Consider the following 22,205-nt stretch of genomic DNA (forward strand, 5'->3'; position numbering starts at 1 on the left):
GGTAAGTCCCACACAGGAAGAAAAAATCCTTTAATGGTCCCCCAGGCCCACAGAAGACCTATGCAAAATGTAAACAATGTTTGCACCTACCTTTGAGCCTTGAGGCCCCACTACTGCGCCGTGTTCATTAGAGTGGAAATGATATGTGCAAACAAAGAGAGGCGCCCAAGCAGCACACTCTGCTGCTTCTTTTCATCTTAGAATTGCAAATGAATGCAGCCTCCTCACCTGGTCCCTGCAGGCAATGTCCCAGTGCCTCCAATCAGTGCTTTATTGACAGCAGGCATACAGCAGGAAACTGGAAGCACTAATAGTTGAGGATGATGCCTGATAAATATGTTCTCCCGTCTAACTGCACCCCCACATATCTTACAGCCTGGCAGGATGGCCTCCAACCAAGGTCAAAATGTGAAGACGCTCTGAGAACACAGCTGCTTATGCCGATGCTGGCACACAGTGTTATTTAAGAGTCGGTTGTGACCGTGTCTGGCTGCTCTCCATGAGCTTTGTCATTTTGAAAAGGTGCATCTTTGTCCATGCTGGCACATAATCTTGCTGGGGAAGGCAAGAAGGTACCGTGAATATTTTTGAGAGAAATTCATCCAAGGCGATGCTTAAAGGTTACTAGAAAACACAAATATTCAGATGTTCTACTTAATAAGCTAAATGAAAAGCCTGGCATGCTATATAATTGTATGGGGCACTGTTGTCCATGGAGGTGCAGCTTTAGACTTCCAGCGCAGCAAATGTCTGTGGTCTAACCGCTCTGTTTAAATAACAGGGAGGGTGGCACCGTAAACACAGACTTGCTTGGCTTTGTTGAGCTAATGACTTCCTGCTCCAGTGGCTTGTGAAACAGTGTTAGAGCCAAAATAAGTAAAATCGGGAGCAGAATTTAATCTGTCACTCAATGGAAAGCCTTTAAGCAGAAACATGCAGCCATCCGGAGGGTGCACGCAAGTGAAGTGAAATTACAGCAAAAGCTCCCTGGCACAGAGTGATGCAGCAGAACAGGTTGTGTATAGGAGCGAGGATTACAGATTGGTTGGATAAATAGGGGGATTCTTTAAAGCAAAAACACACTGTGTGTGAATGTCAACCAAGGTGGTAATCTAAAACCCATCAATCCCTTTGAATCTAGGTAAGCTTTGCCTATGTAGAATAAAGATTGATGTGGAAGGAAGACTATGCTTGCACTCAGGTTTTTGATCTTCCTGAATTTGCCCAAGGCTTGGTTTTGAACTGTGTAGATGTGCAGCAGTCAAATTAAGTGTGAGCAACATTCAGTCTGCCTCCCCATCTACTCGGAATTAATCATTTCTATGAATTGCTTGTTTCCTCTGTGCTCTCCTGGGAAAACTGGATGGGTATGATGAGACACTTCCATGCAGCAGATGAGCTAAAATTAATCAGACATCAGATTTTTTTTTTCTTAAACTAAACCTGTCCTCCTTGCTTTGTAACCATTTCTCAAACTGTTTTCTGATAGTGGTGAATTTCAAACTAATGTGAATCCAAATTATACCTCTATGCAATTACAGTGAGCCAACACAGATTTTTGTAAACAGCAGAATTTATTTGCCAAAAAAAAAAAATCCCTCTGAGATCACGCATATAACATGTGGCAATCTGTTCAATAATGAAAATAGACAAGCCTTTTAAAAAGATACGATGAAGTGCAAAGTTTTGAAGTATTATCTGGTAAAGTCAGTTACTCCAACTTGGAGGTTTTTTTCTTCTTCTTCTTCATTTAACAAGTCTATTCTGAAAAACTGACATCAAAGTTTCCTGTGTTCCACATTAATATTCATGTCTGAAGCATAGAAAAGAAAACTGAGAAAATAATATGCTAATAGTAAGACAGACACTTCAAGCTTTTCTTCGCATGAGCAGAAAGCCCATACATTAAAATCCATTACATCACACTAAGGATATCATTATCAAGGTTAAATAAAGAAGTATTCAGTTATTTTCATATGTGCCTGAAAAGAAAAAAAATGCCAATAAGAAATCAATTCATACCTCTGTGCATCTGAAATTACATACAAGTATTACATTTTATGAGCAGAGTGGTTTTAATTAAAGGTATTTTGGCAGTACTTTGAATGAAAAAAGCCCAACACAAGGAAGAATCTTTCAAATCCTGCTGCTGATATTTTAACATATGGCTCTAATGATCCTTTAAATTACATTCAAAATGACAGCTTTGAGAAAGAGCCTCAATATAAAAGAAAGGAATATGATTTTAAGGGCTGCTTTTACATTCCCAACCCAAACTTTTCTCATATGCAAACATTAACTATTTATAAGAATATAATCCATGTCATATTTGGCACCCTGAAATAGCAAAAAGGTATGGAATTATTTGCTTAAGCCAATTTGCCCAAAATGCTCTAAAGATCATCTTCATCGTACACTTTTAAAGTAGTAAAATCAGCAACGGAGAGATCAGAACAGACTTCATTTTATTATATATCCAAAAACTGGAATAATCTCCTGTGGGATATTATTTAAAGAAGCTATATTAGCAACAAAAAAATGCATTCCCTTTGAACTTCAAGTAGCACAAAAATACAGCAAACTTCATCTCAATAAAATACTTGTAGCTTTATTCAATTTTATCTAAGTTGCATCTAAAGCATTTGATTCAACATAGTAGATATCCATTTAAACTATCAATGCACATTGAAATCTTAACTTAACTCCATTTCTCAGAATTTCCAACATAGGTCATCTTTAAAACCCTAACAGCTTGGTTTTAGTTTTGTCTGTTTTTTTTTCCTGTCAGCAATAATTAGCTAACCTCACATTCTTAAAATTATGAATATCTCAAGTTGCAACAAGAGCCATATGTAAACGGGCAGTGAGATAATTAATTAAAAAGAGGTTAATTCCTCCCACTGCAGTAGTCTACATTAATGGAAAAGATAAGAATAATCTTAATAGTTGGTCAGACCTTCTTGAAGAAGTCCAAAACCAAAGCAGGCTTATCTAAATCCTCTTGGCAGAGCTATCTGTAAAGTCAGAAAAGTGCAGAGGGGTGCTTAAATATGCCTGAAAAGCAGCTCTTATAAATAAAGCAGCAGCACAAAGGTTCTTCTGATAGTCCTTCATTTTAATATTCTTTCAAATAATACTTAAAAGAAGCATAATTTAAGCAAAATAATTTTATGATGTTATTAGGTGTGCCACAATGAGGATAATGAAATGCCCAAGCTAACCTACTCAACAAAAAGCATTCTTTGTGTGCCTCATTTCTGTTCTTGTTGGCTGGGAAAGAGTAATAAAGTTAGCAGAAAAGAACTGTGTCCCTGTTGTGCGATTGGTGTCACTGAAAAACCAAGGTTGACAGGCTGTGGATTATGACGAGCTCTCTGCCAGCGAGCCCTCGCAGTTGATCTGCCTCGGCGCCTGCCCCCCATCTCTGTCCACCTCATCCTCTTCATCTGATCTGGGCAGACTCGCATCTCTCCGGTGTACAGGAGGGCTGTAGGGGTCAATACACATACAGACACATTAGAACACGATTTCTTTTATAGCCCCATAAAAAAAAGCAAACGCAAAAAAAGAAAAGAAAAAAAAACAGCTTTTAAGATACAAAACTCTTGGCTGACTCTTTCCAGTCAATAAACTCTTAAATGAGCAAGACATGCATGCACTATGTTAGCATGGTTTCCCTCTTTTTGCGTCACAGAGATTCTAGCTCTGTGGACACCAATAAAAAAAACTTTATGAATCATTAAAAGAAATTTCTTATTGAGCTAAATGCTTAAAAATTACATGCAGAAGTATTGTAATGGCACCATGTTCAAATATTAGTAAATATGTGCTGTTAGTAGGTTAAATGTAGAAGAGATTAAATCAGAACCAACACAGCATTCAGTGAGCTTGTGCCTTGCTTCTGCCTCTACTCATTAAAAAGGTTATTTACCTGGAGCCATTCTTAGAATCCATTGTCATGACAACTCATTACATCAGAATCACTCATTGCACTAGTTTGATAGCAGCTTAGCTTACTGCAGAGATTCCAGTATATGAATACTTCCATTAAGATACAATTTAATGAGAACAAGGAAAAACCACTGAAACAGGCTCTTTAACACTAAAATAGTATCTTTCTGATTAAACACACATGAGTGTCCTTGAGTATTAGACATCTGCTTGAAGTACACTGCACTGCATGTTCAACATACAAAATGCTGCATTTCATCCATGAACTGTGTCAGTACATAAGCCAAGGACACTAACATTTAAAAAATACTTTTTAAAAATTTGATAAAAGGGGTGCTTGCAAATTAACATATTTATAATTTGATTACCTTCTAGCTATATCCATGAAAACTAATATATAACCAGATTGCTTTAAGCCACCTGTGTAACTAGCTTCCAGAGCAGCAAGATGTATCAAAACAAGCAATACAAATTAAAATCAAAATGTCCTAATAATTACTTTCAAGTAGGTTTACTTTAATGAAGTGTGAAATGAATATTTGACCATTTTGCAACAGCAAGAGCAACAGCACACAGAGAGCTGTGTTTTAAGGCTAAATTGTTAACACATACAGAAAACTGGCCTTTATTAGTTCGCTGGCATAGGTATGACAAGAACAAGAGATGCTATCAGGAACTCAAAATAGATAGCTTTTGAGGCAGAGCTAATTTTAGAATATATTACACATGTTTACATCAAATAATATCAACAGTCACGTCACACCTGAACTCTTCACAGTTAACATGCAAAAAGAAAAATAGGTGTAATTACATTTTTTCCCCGTTATTGCCAGCATCTGTTTATCAGTTTGTGCTAGAGGAACAGTCACAGGCAGACACTCTTCTCTTAATACTATGCGTGCAAAACACCATCTCAAACACCATTAGGAAAAACACTCAGATTTGCAGAGATGCTTTTTTTTTTTAAATAAAAAACACACAGGAATGTAACACTGCTTTATATCACTACTATTTCAGGACAAATATTTCAGTGTGCTGCCTGTGATGCCTTGGAGCGGGACAAATAAAAGCTAAAAATAATCTGATGAATTGCAGTGATGGATTACTTTAAACCTAAATATAAACTGTTGTTTCTAATGGAATTTAAAACTAAAACTCAAGGAGTTTGTGTAATGCAAACCAGAGGCATCACTACAGTGTATGGAAAAATGTGAAGCTTAAATTAAGACAAATGTCAGTACAAGCAAAGGAAAAACGGTGGTAGGCATCAATAGGCCTGTGTCATGTTTGTCAAGAACACTGGTAGTAGTACAAATCTGCATTTGTTCTTCACACGGACCATTTAGTCAAAATGATGAATAAAAACCAAACTAAAAACAAAGAAACTGTCACACATAGCAAACGTTAGTATTTTAAGTCAGACGACCAAACTTTATGGCAGGCTCGGGGTTATCACCACACCAAGTATCACCTTCGTTCAGTATCAGTCACTGTCATGCCTGTACAGGTACTTCATCACCAAGCTGTCCATTTTCTTCTGCTTCTTCTTTGTTTCCTTCTTACTAGATTTTCCATGACCTGGAAGTTCCTTCTCGTCGTCATCAGATTCTTGTTTAGGGCACTTTTTAATACTACTGGAGCTGCGGTAGGAGATGGCTGAGTTGGAGGACGAAGACTCTGAAGAGGAAGAAGAGTCTTCTGATTCGCTTTTTTTCTTAGAGCTCTTCTTGGATTTCTTCTTGCCCTTTTTCAACTTTGAGCTCTTTCTGCTGTGATGGTCATCTGACGATGAGGAGCTCTCAGATGATGAAACTTTACCTTTTTTATCTAGACAACTACGAGAGCTGCTGGTGCTTGTTGGCCTGTTACTGTGCTCCAGAGTAGAGCCTAATGAAGAACGAAGCGGGTTAGAAGTGCTGCAGCCCAGCCCTTCACTTTCAACCTTCTTCCTACTGTCCTCACTCACTTGTTTCATCTTTTCATCCTTGTCCTCATCACTAGACTCATCAAGTTTGCTGCGTTTGAACTTAATAGGTTTGAAGCTCAGCACCTCATTAATTGCAGCCTCTAGGTCAGGGTCCAAGTAGTTTCGATGGGTGACTAATTTAATGTCTGACGTGTCAAGCGGATTGTTGTCTGATGAGCGTGTTTGAGCTGATGTAGAAAGGCTGCGACTGCGTGAGCGGGGACTGTAAGGCGAGGCTCCCCCTCTGCTAAAAGCAACACTCTGGCCGTCATCATCGTCATCTACGTGTAGGCCAAACTCACTCAGGCCACAGCTGCGGGCAACGGACAAGCGAGAGCTGTTGCGTCTCTCATCTTTCCAAGATGTGCTGCGATGGAGCGATCGAGGGCTGGATCGGCTCACACTGCTGATAGTTGACTTATTGTCATCATCCATGTCCATCATTGCTCTCCGGGTGGACATCCTGCTGGGACCCACAGAGGATACCATGGACTCTTTATCAAACTCAGGGCTGCTGCGTGAAGTCCAGCGGGACTCCAAACCCTTCCTGGCTCTGCTGGTGGCTTCAGAATAGGCTAAAGAGATGACAGAACCTTTGTCTTCTAAGTCTTCCTGTGACCGACTCTTCTTCCAATCTTCCTGAAGGTCTCCAGACTTTGATTTAGATTTTCGAATGGAGGCATGGTCTAGTGTGTCAGGCTGTTCTTTGAGAGTGTTGAACAGGGAGCTGTCATCGCCTGTACCTCCTATGGAGTCCTTCAGATTGGAGCGTTTCCGGTAGCTCAGAGAGCTCAGGACAGACACCGATCTGCTCGGCTCTACCTCTTTCCCATCTTTGTCATTAATCTTCTCCTTACCTTCTTTCATCTCTTTGGCATCTGCATTTGCTGAATATCTAAAGAGTCGCATAAGAAAAATGACAACCAGGAGAACACAAGAAGAAAAATACTGCGTATTTAAAGCCGGAACTCTCAATTTTAATTTCGTGAAATATTCACAGCTGATGTATGACAACTATGACAGCTTATATGTGGTAACTGAAAGGTTACATTTTCATACTTTGACACACTGATGTCAATTTGTTATAGAATAAATCTGTCATTTTCATTTTGTCCTTGAAACCATTCAAGAGTCAGGGAACACATTCAGTACCTCTGGCTATTGCTGTTATGCACAGTGTACACTGTAGAAAGTGAGGCAATCAACCAGTGAGAAGATCTATCTAACTGTGGTAGAGGCGTCATTTTGCAGGCGTGCCAACTGGCCACAGGCCACTTCAATAAATTTGACAGCAGCCGCTTCCCCATCCTGCCTCCTGTCATTAGACAGATTACCGGGAGAGAGAGATGACACCTAATCACATGAAATACTCATCCTTCTGTTGCAAACTGCCCCAGGTAATCGTGAGCCTTTTTAAGGCTGGCGATGTGGGTAGTTTCATCACTGTTATAATGGGGAATTATACGGTCATCTGACAAAAAGCATGGAAAGCTTTCACTAACCTGGTGCTCTTCAGACTTCCCTCTTGTGACATGGTCTTGGAGGAGCCTTTGTTCTTGGAGAGCCAAGACTTGACTCCGTCCACACGGTCCTCCACTTCTGAATCTGTGTCCATCTCCTCTCCACTGTGAAGAAACCAAATCAGCTAGAGTTGATATAGAGCATCCAGGGCTTTCCAACAGCAAAAATACTCATCTTAAAATTTTTCTTCTTTAAGTAGAACAATCTTCCACACAAAGAAGAAATGTAGGGATGTGTTCTTTTGATCGTCACTTGGCTGTTTAATGTTAAATTCCAGAAATACATCAAGTATTTTATATAGTGTCAGATTACATAAATTACACAGCCAAGAAAAAAAAAGGTGTTTGATTTCACATATTAAAAACTTTCTGTTAGCAGGTTACAGTTATTTCTCTCTCATATAAAAATAGGGGTTAGTATGACGCCATGCAACAGTTTGGTGTCCGTACAAGAGACAAATGTGCTGCAAATGCATTAGTGAAAAGGCGGTATGCAGATGAAGCTCCTGGAAGTATAATTAACTTGTTTGGCTGGTTCCAAGCTGCTAGCATCTGTGTGACTTGTCACCTGTCGTCCCTGGTGATTGTTATTGGAGTGGAGCCTTGAGACAGCCCCATGGCCCTATGCTTGACATGGCAATCAATAAACAGAGACCTACAGATCTGGATGAAAGAGCTAAGCAGATCCCAGTTGATTTTTTTTTCTTTTTTTGGTGAATATTCTGTGTTATGCATCCCATTGTCCTAGGAGGTTAAAGTGACACAAGGAGGTGAGCAAAGTGGCATAACCTCTAAGTCAATACTGACACTGGGGTCAAATTACATTAAGTGAAAAATCCTCTTCTCTTTTTTTCCCTTCCCTCCCTTCAGTGCGAGATATACTGCCTTCTTAGGCTGCATGATGTGTGAAAATAAATTTTCACATTTCACACTTTTGAAATTGCAAAGACACACATATGCTATGAAGGCATAAAGTATGTTTGACTTGTGTTTCTGAGCAGAGCAGAAAATTACATTCTTAAGAGACACTTCTTACGTTCAAGACAACATCCTCTATATTAAATACACAAATTAAGGTTCATTATAGAGAGATCCAATTTGCAGTTCCTCTTTATCTTTTTTCGTCTTACATAGCGCCTTACCTAAGATACCGTTGCAACAATCACGTTTCATCCATCTAAAATAATTGCTTCACATATCACAATTGTAGATATATAGTTCATCTTGTGTCTATATCAAGCTGAGCACCATTAAAAATAACAAACAGCAATGTAGGTAACAGATCTGTCTCTGTGGACTAGCTTTTCTTTCTGAGCACTGGAAAATGTGGCAAACTGCTTATAAGGTGCAAACACAGTATTCCAAGAGGTGTGAGATGACAGCTAGACAGCTCCAGCCTCCATAATAGCTCTAGATACCATATGTGCATTTACATAGGTCTCCCACTGAAGAGAGTAGTGTCTCCTTTGTCACCAATCTCTGCGTCACACATTCATTTTTTCTCCTCTCAGAACAAATTGTGTTCTTTCTTCCATTCTTTGTGGTGGTCTGCGTGAAAGCAGGGCATCGTCAGGGAGTGAGCGCAGAGTGCCAGGAGCATTAGGTTCTTTAAGTGCTATTCAGGCTTTCTAAGAGCATTTATATCTTAACTCAGGGGCCAATTTTCAGGTAATGATGATCCCAGCGAGATTAAGTGGTCTGGTTATAATTTTACTACACAAACCCTGCCCATTGCAGAGTCTGAGTAGTGCCTTCTGAGGCAAAAGGTGAAAATTGTGAGTCCAAGTCAAGCTATAATAAGCCAGCCCTTCATTTCACACTCCCTCTACTCTCTTTCGCATAGTAAATACAACTGATAAAAGCCCACCAGAAAAAAAAAAAGAGAGAGATAATAGCTTCGTTAATACCGGCGTGTTGATTACACATGTTACCCATTTGTCATCTCCCTGATGCTGTGACTTTTTAACATGATATATTACACACCAAAATACTGAAACCAGCCCACAGCAAAATTATCTCCATCTCCTACCCTCAGTCTAACACACAGGCGTGCAAAATAAAAGGTGGCTTGCAATTGAGTGCTGTGCAAATGGTGTCACAAACAATTTGTCCTTGGCCTCACACTAGCTAACCAGTCCTGAGGCCCACAGATACAAACAAGCCCCAAGACTTCAGACGTGAACATTAATCGCTTCTGACAATTGGTCTACACTGGTTGTAAATCTTTGTCGCAAATACTTACAGTCAGCATCAAATCATGTATGGTTTGGTGCTATCGTGTAAGTGCTAAATAACAGAAACATTAAACCATACATTTATGGTCTTTATTGTACAAGAGCTAATTACGTCAAACCGTGGACACATTGCACTCTGATGTAATTAACTTGAACTTCAAGGATAATTATCACCTGGTGACAAAAAAGGTAATTTTTCTTGCCTTGCAAAGTATTGTGCTGCAATCAGAAATGTAAATGACACTACAATCACATTAATCCAAGAATTGCAACCTCTGCTTTGAAATATTAAGTACAAAATATTCAATAGTAATGTAATTCATCTGGAAAATCCACTTCATAATTAGGAGAAAATCACCACCTCCATTACTGTTCATCCATGCTGTTAATGCAATGATGTCGAAGGAGGGAAAATGTAATTAAGTAAACATGGCAAATCGTTGCTCTTTGCCTCGAGTTGCACAAAAAGAAAGGCAAAGCACGGATACACATGGACTGTTTGATGAAAAATTGAAAGACAAAGTGATTAATAAAGGCACAATAGCATATTCCTTTGAAAAAGCAATCAAAGGTTAATGTAGAAAGCTATGGATATTTGCCATAAACAGAAGATTATGCTGGCATTGACAGTTAATTATTCAGCATGCCAAAATCCTTTTACTACATTGAAAATGAAAGAAAAGAGGGTTGAGTAAAAATAAATAACCACATTTAACACGAGAGACAAGATGAACTTTTATATTTTCAGTTAAATGTTTCACAGTACTGTAAAATAAGATTGGATTAGTAGAATGTTTGAATACAAGGAAATCAAAAGCTCAGCTTTGAGTCAAAACATTCAAGTAGTGGACTGTGTTGTTCACACCACTTGCTGTATATGCAGACAGGACATACACTCACAAGCAGTACTCACACAATCATGCTTAAGGTTTTCCAGAGCACATGTAAATTACTCCCATAAGATTAAACACTGAAAATATCTTCACCAAACTGTCACAGAAAAAAAGCAGATGACTGAAGATACATTCAGGCAACCACAGAATTGTAATTGTTTCATATTACTACACATATCTCCTATAGAGCTGCCTGATTATGCATGATCAATATCATTGCTACAGCAACACCATGTATCTACCTTCCCCAGTGCATGCAACAACAAACCCAGACATGTCTGAGAGCAAAAGCCGCATGAGAGCATCCTATGCCGATTTAGTACCTAAAATGGAGCTACTTCAACGACCTCTAACAAAGCATGGTGCTTTGCAAAATATGCATCTTCCAGCTAAAAGTGGAAACAACAAACTTGTTACATCATTTAAGACAAAAATGATGTATGTGACCCAACAACTGATTTAACCGAGCATTGCTGGAGCACTCACTACTTTTCTTTCTGTATTGTCAGTTCAAGCCATTATTGGAAATTTTCATCACATATCATTACACAGGTGATATCATTCACCCCTAGTCTCTTATCATGCAAAGTGCAGTAAATGAATATTACATTTATAATTTTGCATTGATGCATCACAGTGCTGCATTCACTGAGATGTGCTGCATGTGCTTTGGAAAAGCTTTAGAAGAACAAAAAGACAATTAAAGAAAAGTCAGTGCAAAAATGCAAACTCTTGATTTTAACAAAGTGGTGAGCGGTGAATGAGGACGATGTTTGACGCAAAATTATTCATAGAGAGAATGATGCAGCATTACCACGTTTCTTAAAAAAATGGTTTTTCTTTTGGTTCATATTTTCAAAAGCAGTGAGAACGGTTTAAAGGAGGAAAAACTTCAACATTTAGCCTTATACTCCATTTTTCATTCTAGTTTACATTTCATCTAACATCAAACAAACAAGCCTTGAAATCTCTAATGAGGCGGACTGTGTACGGACACCGCCAGACACTTGGCACGAAATAAAATGAAACACCGGGGCCATCCTTTAAGCATAGCTTTTATCAGAGACGTATAACACAGACACTGCTTTCTATTCTATTTAAAATTACTTCGTCTCACAGTGTTACCGTGAACAAAAAGAATGAAAGGATAAGGTATACTGCATTATTCTCCCTTGTGGTTAAAATGGGTGCCGAAGAAAAACAAAACAAACTTGAAAACAACCATAATGACAGAAACAAAAGGAAGCATTTTCCATTCTCACGTTTTGTTCTTTCTTTTCTGATATTTTGTCACCATGTCTTGCAAACTGCCAGAAGTGTGGAAGACACCAAAAGGAAAAAGAAAACAGAGAACGTGAGATACATTTTTTCTGAAACTCTGCAAGAGGAGGACAGAACATAAGAGCAATTTAAGCACATATAAAATAACTGTGTACTGTAAAGCAGTAAAACAACCTATGCCCTCTGCTCAAACAGAGCTGGTGAGTGCACTGTCTTCTTTTTAGAGGTCTGTAATATTGCAGTTAGGTTTACATCTGAGGGCTCAGAGCCAGCATAACCCTCTCAACTGCAAAGAGGAAACGTGTAACCAAACCAGAAAAAACAACAAAGAGACAAAAGATCAAAAGCATGGAGCAGAATTAAACCATTTGAGAAGTATTTGGGGAACTCACAGACTGTAGTATGACTTTGTTCAAAAGAGGTTAGAAATTGAAGCAGGAAGACATAGGAGAAAGAACATGTTATGATTGACAGCCTGGTGAAAAAGCTAGCACATCTCATTTGGTAACTTTCTTCCAACATACAAAGAGAATGCCCTGTGGTACCTAAGGCAGCTAGCTACATTGCAGTGTGGCATCTAATGAAACAAAGAATAAATCTGCACTTCACCTGTTAATTAGGTCGTCGTTGTCATCACTCTCCATCTCATCCTCAATGGCAGCCTGCAGATCCCCTATCCTCTTGAAGGCTAACTTAAGGTCCACTTGTAAGCTCTGATTTGCTGCCTCTAAGCTCTCGATGTCCATTTCCTGGTGAATGGATTGGAGCATGGTTAGCTCCTCCAGTGTAAACACCAGTGAGTACCATAAGGTCACAAATCACCCATGGCCTTACCAGCTCATGTTTCTTGCGGCTTGCCTCAGCCTCCTTCTTGGACAGCTCTGCCATTTCTTCTTTCATGTCCCTTAGCTGCCTCTGCGTGCGTTTATTCTGGTCTTTCTCCCTGTTTTCTGCAGTGATGTGCTGATTTCTCTCCTCCGTCAACTTCTCAAGATTCTCCTTCAGACGACCCACCAGACTCTGGGAAGCAGGTGACGAACATGTTAAGGGCACATATAGTACAGACAAGTGAACAACACTCAAGCTAAATTATCTTCTTTGTACTGTTTTAAGTCATTTCTCAGCTGCCTGCAGCTGGCCACTGTCAGTTATGCCATTAATAATAACAAAATGGAAATGTGAACAGTGCTATGAGTTGCCCTTTGTCCAAATTCATTTTAATTCATTTTTAAGGTGAATAACAGGGAAGGTGACCATCAACTGACTGTCTTTATAAGAACCTAATTAAATTCATTCTATGATGGACACTTTTGTTATCTAGAAAGACAGTACAGAGCAAAGCAAGCGGCACTATAACTTTCTTTTTAAGGCCTTTGTCTTAAAATTACTAGGAAATTAAGTGTCAGAATCCAATTAACAGGTTGGCAATGCATGGCTTTCACATTTGTCCACATCATCTTACCTCCAACCGCTTAACCTGCGTTTTCTCATATTCCAGTTTGGTCTCTATCTCACGGATTTTAGCCTCCTGGCGGCTCACAAGTGACTTCTCCACCATGGATTGTTCTTGGAACTCTAACTGGTTCTGTAGCGAATGGAGCTGGAGGACAGACACACATATTTACACAAATAAACACTCTTGAAGAGCAATTTCCACTGTACACCTTCTTGACCTCTGGTTTTTGCGCCCCCTCTTAAGTGAGATCTGTGAAAATTAAAATGAAGTGCTGATGTGTGCATGTATTAAAACCAAATTGCAGTTTTGTATAAATGTAATCCAAGTCTCTAAATATAAATATTTGGTATACAGCGTGAATAATAAGCTCTAGATAAGCCCCAAATGTACAACAAATAGTTAAAAGAAGAGCTTGTTGTTGAAACTGAGTAACAGCAAGCCACAGTAATTTCACAAACCTTTAGAAAAGCTTTTGCTTCATGCAAAGCACGTTTTTTTTTTTTGTTCCATCTGAATGGTTTTCTCATGACTGATAAAAGGAAGAAAGACACATCACAACAAAACTGGTCCAAAAGCCAGCATGGCACCTAATAAGGGACTTTGCATCAGAGACAAGGAGGATTTGGAGTTCTCCTTTGATATTACTAAAGAATCCAGATTTTTCTCCTACTGGGGATAAGATAACCACTTCAAGGTCAGATGCTTTAGATAGCTATCACTGCTTACTCTGACAGGTTTTAACAATGCCTTACAGCCCTGCTGTGCTACTTGGGTATCGCCAAAAATATTCTGATGGGTGGGCCTTGAGTGACCCAAAACTAACAGTGTGCTATTATTTCTGTGTTTTGATTCTGGGATTATAGCACACAATTTTGTTTAGTTCACCATGCAGCCATAAAATACAGTCTAGTAACACCAAGCTGTGGTCGTATAACGTGCATTCACACTTATGCTAAACTTTGCCATGCTAAAGCTAAATTCACATTTAATCTACCAGACGAAATTCATTTTGTAAATAAATGCATCAAAAAAGGAAATAGGCATGCATTAATACATGACATATCGAACACAGAGGTTGCCTTCTGAACAAATAGTATTCCATCAGTACAACATGATAAAAGCACTTATCAACATAGGCCTGAATCAGAAGCATTAATCTTTGTATCACATGAATCCACATTTATGCCAGACCTCAACCATTAGCAGACACCTCAAGCACAAAATGCAGTAATTTGACCAATCAGCTCAGAAATAGGGTAAATCAGGCAAGGACACTATGGTTTATTACAGTTGTATAATTCAGATCTGTTTGTGACTTAGCAAGTGCAGTGTGAAAACAAGAATTGGAATTTGCAACCACACCATTAGCCACACCATCTGTCACATTTGGAAGGCTTTGATATATGTGCTAAAATCTGCAGACTAGCATACTCACAATGGCAATTTGCTGATGATTGCCATGTAAACATTAGCACTTGCCGATTCATTTTTGGGATTTCTCTAAATAAGTGAACACTTTGACCTGCTAGAGAAAGATTTAGGTGAACACTAAAGTCAACAGTCTTTATTCAATTTCTGGCAACTAGAATGAAAACTATAGACATAAAGCCCAAACAGCAAGTTCAAATAATGCCAAGTCCAACAGTTCAATAAACTATACCCAAAGATGGATATAGGATTTCAGTTCCCCAGCCACAGAGTCGTAAAAAAACATTTTCCTGGAGATTAATTGTGCTTTTCCAAAACCAAAAACTATAAACACAAACACTATATTACACAAAATGGGCAACTTATGTACTTTATATATGCATATATGTAAAACTTTAATAAACATAATGTTGAAAAAAAATGGGCAACTTGTGTAATGCTAAACAAAAACTTGAAAAGATTTTCACTATAAATTCAGCAAAGAAATCTGTAATGAGACACAAAAAGAGCATCTTCTGACTTTTCCAGAAGTAAAAGATGAGGGCTCTTTCATCAAAAGTTCAAGAATTTAAAAATTATCTTTCATTTGTGATCTAAAATACATAACATCACAGAATCCAAAGACATCTACGACCAGGGGACAGATGCGTTCAGATTCTTCAGTGAAAACCTCTACAAGGGCTCGGGAATACTTCGGCACTGTGAGTGAACACAGTTGCTGTAAAATTCTACCACGCTAAGAAAAAAAACCAAAAAAAACAAAACACAAAATTTAAACACAGCTGGGTCTTCTTTGAGCCAGAGATCACTGAAGATGGATTGAAATTCTTTATGATTTCTTTGTTTTCTGTTCTAAAGAGAAGATGTATCATTTGGCTTTCTATCAGTACAGAGTTCAAAAGCCTGCATTTGTGATGGCTGGCAGATACATTAGAGCACATTGCACTAGCTAACTTGCACATCTGTGAAGGCATCATTAATACTGAAAAGTATAAAGATACAGGTTTTGGAGCAACGTATGTTCCAAACTTCAGATCACGTGTTTTTAGGGAACGCATTGCTTACTCGGGAAAGACAAAGCCAGACTAAAATTCTTAGTATTCAACTAGCTTGCCTGCAGTCCTAACCAGTGACACTTATTTTTATTGAATGTTCATGTAGGTACACTAGCTAGCTGTTGGTGCTTGGGGTGACACAAAAGCCAGAAATGACTGGCACAGGGCCATCTGTTTCTACAACGCCATGGGTTGACATTTCAAACATGACTCTGCTGCAAGCATCCGCTGTGTGTGTGTCTGTGTCAGAGCAAAAAGGAATCTTCAGGGTTTTTCACTTGATTGGAGTAACCATATACATCATGCATAAAATAAACTGGCCTTGCACAGTAACAAGGTTTTGCTATTATCTCCAGCTATTACATTTTTTTCATACCAATAGCTGATATCGAAAACACTATTTTCTTACTTGCTTCCAATTGCCATCTTTATTAACCTGATATTCTTCTTTAAAATGATATAACAACAGAACTACAAATGAAAAAAACCATTTAGACCAAAGCTGGTTGGCTGAAGTTCAGGGATGATTGTTGAAAGGACTAAAATTACTTCTTCACCTAAATAGTTATTCCATCTTAATCGGCTGTTAAGTTTATGTACTCCACCCTTCCTTTAAATACTGTAAGAATTCTGAGGGGGAAAATTTGCTCCTTGACACTTTTTCTCTGATTTCTACTATTTACATGTAAATTGCAATGGCTGGAAGAAAGCACGCTACCACATAAAAGGAGCATTTTTGGTCAAAATAATCAGAGAACACAGTGAAAAGCTAAAGCCTAATCAGAAAGAAGTGTTGAGGCAGCAGGCAGGTTCCTGGCAGGGAGCTGTATTGCTTTTGAATACTTCTTTTTACCTTTTCCTGGATCTCCTGCTTCTCCTTTGTGGCTTCTTCCAGCTGGGCCTGCAGGTCACTGATCTGGCTTAAGTCCCTGGCAGACTAGTATGCACATGCATGCATGCACAGAGAAAAAAAGTCAGAGAGTCAGGTGTGTTGGTGTTCATGTATGCCTCAGTTATCTGTTATATTACTGTCAATGCAAATGTCCAAGATTATATCCAAGTCAAATATTTGGTCATGTAGTCTGCTGTACAACAGATTATATCCCCATGTTTAGCTGAGAATATCCTCCAAATTTCAAAGACACTACTGGAGAAAATAATGTTAATGTTTCAAAAATAAGTGCAACTACACTAATACAAAATATACAACCAAATGCAACAGTATTGAAGAACAGCCAAGTTCTTAACAGTAGATACTTGACAAAGTTCTCGAGCTGAACGGAAGGCAATACACTCCATTTTTCTTGGCATTCAAACAGATGTTTAAAGTTTTAGGCAGGACTACCTGAGCTACGGCAGCCTTGTGTTTCTTCATCAGGTCATTCATGTCCTCCTGATCCTCCTCCATGCGTGACTGCAGGTCATTCTTCTCTCGTTGCAGACGGCTGAGCTGCTCCTCCAACTAAGGCACAAACAGAGCGAGAAACACACACTTTAGTTTAGAATGGCAGGATTTATTCATGAGCTATTGAATATGATAAATGGTCATTAGTTGGCCTGGCCGTGGCAGTCTGGGAATCTCATCTAATAGCAATGAAACACAATCTGGACAGGGTTCTGGCTGGAAGATAAGACCAATTGGAGATAATCAATTGGCTCATTTAGGCAGGGAAAAGTGCAGCCAGTGCAGCATACTGGTGATGTCCCATTTAGAGTTCATCCTCTGTGATCAGGGGGAGGCTCAGGCCTTCAATATGCATTCTCTAATCTCAGACATTTACAAGACCTTCCCTTGCCATAAATGCAGCAATTAACAAGCAAAGCACGGGCACATAGCACTCTGTGTGTCATCCCGAGAGAGACAAACATCCTCAGTCCATGAGTCTAAAATGTAGGCAGTACTCTCATGAGACACCCATTAATGAGCAAGCAAAAAAAAACCACATTCAACAAAGCTTATTTATCCATTAGAGCAAAATGTTGAAATCCGACATATGCCAAAGGGCATTTATTATTTTAATATTCCACCATGGGCTGATGATGTATGCATATTAATGTTCGAGCCCTGCTGTATTTTGAAGAGAGAAAATTTGACAGGCACCAGCCCTCAGTTAATTAAACATTGTTTGTTGTTTTTGGTTTAATTTGCTCATCAAAAGAAGGGTATAGAAACATTTATGCAAATTATTTCCCTCTCATCAAAAGTGAACATGAAAAAAGGTAAGTACATTTCATTATCTATGAATGTGTGATATCGTGCACAATATCGACAGATGCAAAAACATACAGCAATAGAAACATATGCAGAACATATTGGCATTCAAGCTTAGTCAAGTGGGTAATTGGAACACAATTTGTGCGGTTCCACTTGACGACATATGTTGCACCCTCAGGATACATTGTTAACAGATGTCAAAACTTACCGACATCTTCGCTTTGACCATATCCTCCATTTGGATATGCAAGTCCTCTATTTCCAGCTCCATACTCTTTCGAGCCTTCACTGATGCTGCACAAGTAAACTCTGACTCCTCAAGCTGTGAGAAAACAGGAGGAAGAAGAGGTGTTGGGACAAACGTTAGTGGAACTGAGCTCCAGAATCTGGGATTTTTTCATTTGTGTTGATTTGTGCATAATACACATTTCAAAGCATGCTTTCTGTTGTTGTATCATTAAGTATATTACACATCCGTGCTATGTTGGGCGCAGGCAGATGCCAAAATGTTCAAAGGGATGTACTTGATTTTTGAGCTGAGTGATCTCCCTCTTGCTGGGGGCATTACTCTTCAGGTGGTCCAGCATAATCTGTGCATCAGCCAGAAGGACTTTGGTTCTCTTCAGGTCTTTCCTGAGCCTCTTCTCTGTCTCCACATCCCTCTGGCTCACCTGAATGACAAACCACTCCTTTATAGCCCAGCATCGTTACTTTCCTCCTTGAAAACCTATAGCAACCCTTGAGACTCAAAAGCATTTTCTTTCCAATCAAAACAAGTGGCAGACACTAAATTGCACAGACTTGACTACACGGATATGTTCAGAGTAATGACAGTACCTGGTCCTGAGCATTCAGCAGTTTGGATTCCAGCTCTCGTCTCTCTCGCAACACTTTTTGCTTGTCTTCATACTCCTCCTCCAGCTGTACCTCCATCTGTTTCAGCTGTAGAACACAGTGTCAAGATGCACAAATGCTGGATCCATGATAAAGTCAGACATTACATACCATCGACCGTCCTGCTAGACACGGCTGCTCTCAAAGACAAATAGATCCCCCAAAAGCAGACCTGGTAGCCTTAAGATTAATCACACATGATGCTTCATTATGTCAAATTAAAAAATTTTAAATATAGAAATCCATTTAACTTCTTTCTACTTAATAAGACACATGGAATAAAATAACAGTTTAAAGAATACATTACATTTGCAGTTGCAATGACTGCCTTGCAACTGTAAGAAGCCATTGCAGTTTACATCCATGACTATCCAGACTCACTTCAATTTGACGGACACCAAGTCTAAACCATTAAGATCAAAAGCCAATTTGTTTTTTCATATTAGATAGTTCTATAAAATTCTCAAACCTATAGCAACAAATAAATCCTATAATTATTTCTGCCTCCAAATTAAGACACATCAGTCACTGTGACATTTGACCAAAACTGAACCAATTCAAAATGTATACAAAGTTTCAAAAAAATTCCCTGAAGGCATACAGCAGAAAGTGTCCACAAATTGTGGGACAGATGGATGGACATCCAAAAATCCCTGCCCACAGCTATAACTCGTAGGGAGGCATAAAGCAATACAGCATGTGTACCTAGATGAAGTGAAATTAAAGTAATGAATTCAGGAACTTCATAAACTGGGCTATGTAAATAGAAATTTTAATTATTCAATTATTTCTTTGTTGTAACAATCATTTTAGTAACAAATCTCATATCTTTGGGAAGCCTGTTTATTTCCCCTTTAATGGTGCAACATTTGTAAGGAAAATTCATTTGTAGGTTGAGCAGCAGAGTTGAGTAGGTAGGTTGTGCCCATAAAAAATAAAAATAAAAACTTGCTAATAGCTCTCTACCCAGGTAGTCCAGAAAAGACTTCACACTTCCATCTAATAGGGCTGCTAGGAGGCCTGCCATGACTGCCCTTCATGGTCAGGCCCCTTTGCACTGGTGTCTGCAACATTTGCACTGGCACCTGAAAATGTGGAAGAACATTATGTTCAAAGATAGACTGCCGTAGGCAAAATCTGGACCTATCATAGATTCAAATTGCAGAGAAGATGTGGAGAAAACTATTCTGATTGCTGCACCGATAGGGTAACAGCTTTTGATGGAGGCAGTGTGATAGTGTGGTGGAGCATCTTCCTCACAGAGAAACAGAGAGCGAGGTTTATCAGAGACTACCTACAGCATAGGTGTCAAACTCTGGCCCGCGGGCCAAATTTGGCCCGCAGCCTAATTACATTTGGCCCGCGAAGCCATACCAAATTACTATTAGAGCTGGCCTACTGGTATTATACAGTTAATATATATATTGTTTAGTATTAAGCTTTGCTTGTTCCATATTCAGTTTTTCAGCAAAACTTGTTTGAGTCCATAAGAAAAGATTCATTCTTATATCTAGAGGAAGATTTTTTTTTCAATAAATATTAGCGTTAGCCCGCGACTTTGTTCCAGTTTTGAATTTTGGCCCACTGTGTATTTGAGTTTGACACCCCTGACCTACAGTATTTGGGGAGTGTAGAGGATGGAATGGTCTGTCTGCAGTGCTGACCTCAACTCCACTGAACATTTGTGGGATCAGCTTGGACATGCTGTTTGTGCCAGAGTGACCAACACAACCACACTGGCTGACTTGCAACAAATGCTGGTTGAAAAATAGGATGCCATCCCACAGCAGTGTGTGACCAAGCTGGTGACCAGCATGAGCAGGAGATGCCAGGCTGTGTATGGCTTTTCTACATAGTACCAGTTCCCTTTTTGCTAAATGAAAACATTTTTTAATTGCCAATAGGTTGTTTTTTCAGACTTCAATCATAGACTTCAATAAATGACACCAAACAAGAGTCAATAGCAGAATAAACACTTTGGCACTGGCAGAAAAGATTTGGCAAGTCTTTCATGGGCACAACCTACATACTCAACTGAGGTGCTAAACCCACAGATGCATTTTCCTTACAACTGTGACACCATTTCAGGGGAAATAAACAGGCTTTCCAACAGTATAAGATTTATTGCTCAGAAGCATTGTTACAACAAAGAAATCATCAACATAAATTCCCTTATTTTTTGTGCTTTCAATCAAGCATGAAAAAAGTGTGTTACTGAGTACTGCAGTAAACAGCCCTGAGTAAATGTTAGTCAACAAAAAAAGGCCATAAATAAGAAAAAAAACTGCAGAAAGTGCAAGAATGATTAGTGGCTACCTTCTTACTGCAAGATCTCCTGATCTCCTCTACGTCTTCATCTTTACTCTCAATCTCTTTAGAGTGGGTCTGCCGCTGCCTCTCCATCTCCATCTCAAGCCGCAGCTTAGTCTGAAGACATAACATATAAATGACATGTGAGACAAACATGTATTAGAGAGAGAGATACATATGCAACAATTAGCAAGAAGAACTCCTAGCTGAACCATATTTGCACCCCTTTGTACCTGCTCCAGCATTTGGATGTTTCCAGCCTGTTCATCCAGCTCCTCCTCCTGGTCTTTCACCTTGGCCTCGAGGTCACGAAGCTGCTTCTTGACCTTGGCAAGTGAGGCCTCATCCTTTGACTCTTGGGAGGACAAATCCTGTAGCTCTGCCTCCAGTTGTTGCACCTTTACATTCATGCCACACAATTCAGTGTCCTTGTCCTGCAGGCAGAAGGCATGCTGTAAAACATACATCTGGACCAGCCTAGTTATATCATACAGAGAGCAGAAACATCAGACATGTTGTCCCCAAGAGAGGGCATTAGAGTACATGTGGAGTATGTAGTGGAGAGAAGCCTACCTGCAGCTGCTGGCGGAGGTTAAACATCTCACCAGTCATTATGTCTTTCTCTCGAGCCAGCTTCTCCCTCTGGCTCCTTTCCCTCTGTACCTCAGCCTGAGCCTGGTTCTGCTCCAGGTCAAATCTGGAAAACACACACACACACACACACACAAAAAAAATATTTTAAACTCTAAACTAACAAATCAGCTTAAAGAAAGATCTCTCAGAAATAGATCTCTGCATCATTCATTTCTGTGCACAGTATGTTACTCAGAGAATTTGACTTTGTTATACGGGAGGCGCCAGGCTATCATCGGTTCTATTTTAGCCTCCACTTCTGTCCCCCTCTAATAGCCATCAATTTACCATTGGGTTGTAATAATGTGCAAAATGTTTTCTTCAATTGTCTAGGGCAGAAACACTTATGGTTAGTGAACTTAACAGCTA

The 22,205-nt window shown here is 39.2% G+C and overlaps 1 protein-coding gene across 6 annotated transcripts in view; it reads right to left on the reverse strand.

The window, feature by feature from the left end:
- Positions 1-1,566: 1,566 nt before the first annotated feature.
- The window catches only part of LOC309715677 (unconventional myosin-XVIIIa-like), a 62,124-nt gene continuing 41,485 nt past the window's right edge, over positions 1,567-22,205 (reverse strand). For 3 of the 6 annotated variants that reach the window (XM_082548980.1, XM_082548979.1, XM_082548978.1), the window contains 15 exons: positions 21,777-21,900; positions 21,437-21,637; positions 21,210-21,320; positions 18,837-18,941; positions 18,524-18,670; positions 18,208-18,321; positions 17,130-17,246; positions 16,638-16,721; positions 13,308-13,445; positions 12,680-12,865; positions 12,455-12,594; positions 11,827-11,871; positions 7,420-7,542; positions 5,423-6,812; positions 3,377-3,487 (listed from right to left, as the gene is read on the reverse strand). In XM_082548980.1, coding sequence (XP_082405106.1) covers positions 5,435-6,812; positions 7,420-7,542; positions 11,827-11,871; positions 12,455-12,594; positions 12,680-12,865; positions 13,308-13,445; positions 16,638-16,721; positions 17,130-17,246; positions 18,208-18,321; positions 18,524-18,670; positions 18,837-18,941; positions 21,210-21,320; positions 21,437-21,637; positions 21,777-21,900 — 3,013 coding nt within the window. In that variant the 3' untranslated portion in view covers positions 3,377-3,487; positions 5,423-5,434. Of the gene's footprint in view, positions 3,488-5,422; positions 6,813-7,419; positions 7,543-11,826; positions 11,872-12,454; positions 12,595-12,679; positions 12,866-13,307; positions 13,446-16,637; positions 16,722-17,129; positions 17,247-18,207; positions 18,322-18,523; positions 18,671-18,836; positions 18,942-21,209; positions 21,321-21,436; positions 21,638-21,776; positions 21,901-22,205 lie in introns of those variants that run through there. The other 3 variants (XM_082548982.1, XM_082548981.1, XM_082548983.1) reach the window with 3 other exon arrangements.

Source organism: Aulonocara stuartgranti (assembly GCF_965226115.1).
Source record: "Aulonocara stuartgranti genome assembly, chromosome: 10".
NCBI lineage: Eukaryota > Metazoa > Chordata > Actinopteri > Cichliformes > Cichlidae > Aulonocara > Aulonocara stuartgranti.